Source organism: Fulmarus glacialis, unplaced genomic scaffold (genome assembly GCF_000690835.1).
Source record: "Fulmarus glacialis isolate BGI_N327 unplaced genomic scaffold, ASM69083v1 scaffold39150, whole genome shotgun sequence".
Taxonomy (NCBI): Eukaryota; Metazoa; Chordata; class Aves; order Procellariiformes; family Procellariidae; genus Fulmarus; species Fulmarus glacialis.
Genome location: NW_009190280.1, coordinates 2,067 through 2,646, shown reverse-complemented (window position 1 = coordinate 2,646; position 580 = coordinate 2,067). Strand labels below are relative to the sequence as shown.

The 580-nt window shown below is 64.1% G+C and overlaps 1 protein-coding gene across 1 annotated transcript in view; it reads right to left on the bottom strand.

Annotated features, from left to right (window-relative positions):
• Window positions 1-255: 255 nt before the first annotated feature.
• The window catches only part of LOC104082071 (coiled-coil domain-containing protein 102A-like), a gene marked incomplete at its 5' end in the record, with an annotated part of 1,750 nt that continues 1,425 nt past the window's right edge, over window positions 256-580 (bottom strand). The window contains 2 exon segments of the mRNA XM_009585042.1: window positions 256-363; window positions 455-575. Coding sequence (XP_009583337.1) covers window positions 256-363; window positions 455-575 — 229 coding nt within the window.

Genomic DNA, 580 nt, shown 5'->3' with positions numbered 1-580 from the left:
CGTGAAACTGGGCTGTACTGGTGTGTGGGCAGCCTTGTGCTGGTTTAACTGGGAGGTGAATGCCATCCAGCTTGCAGCAGGGTGAAGGCTGCTCCAAGGATGGCTGCACACCCTCCAAGGATGTTGGAAGCACTTTGGCCACGCTTAGCCCAGGGTTCAACCAGGGAGATGCTGGTTAAGGGATGGCGGCAAGGAGAACGTCACCCCACCCTTGGGTCCTTGCTGGTCCCCCCCATGGCCCTCCCGGTCCCCTGCTCACCGGGACTGCAGATGCTCCAGCTGCACCTGGAAGCTCTCGCTCTGCTCCGTCTGCTCGTCCAGCGACCGCTGCAGCTTCCGCGTCTGGTTGTGGGCCTCATCCAGCTGCGGGATGGGATGGGATGGGGCTGTCAGCTGCCGTGGAGGGAGCGGAGCTGCTCACCCTGACGCCCTCCACCAGCACGAGCTTCCCCACCTCGTCCTCGGCTTGGGCCAACTCCTTCTTCAGCTCCTCCACCCTCAGGCGCAGCTTCTTCACCTCGCCCTCGTGCTGCTCCACGCGGCGGTTGGCCTGGGCCAGCTCGGCCATCTTCTCCCTGGA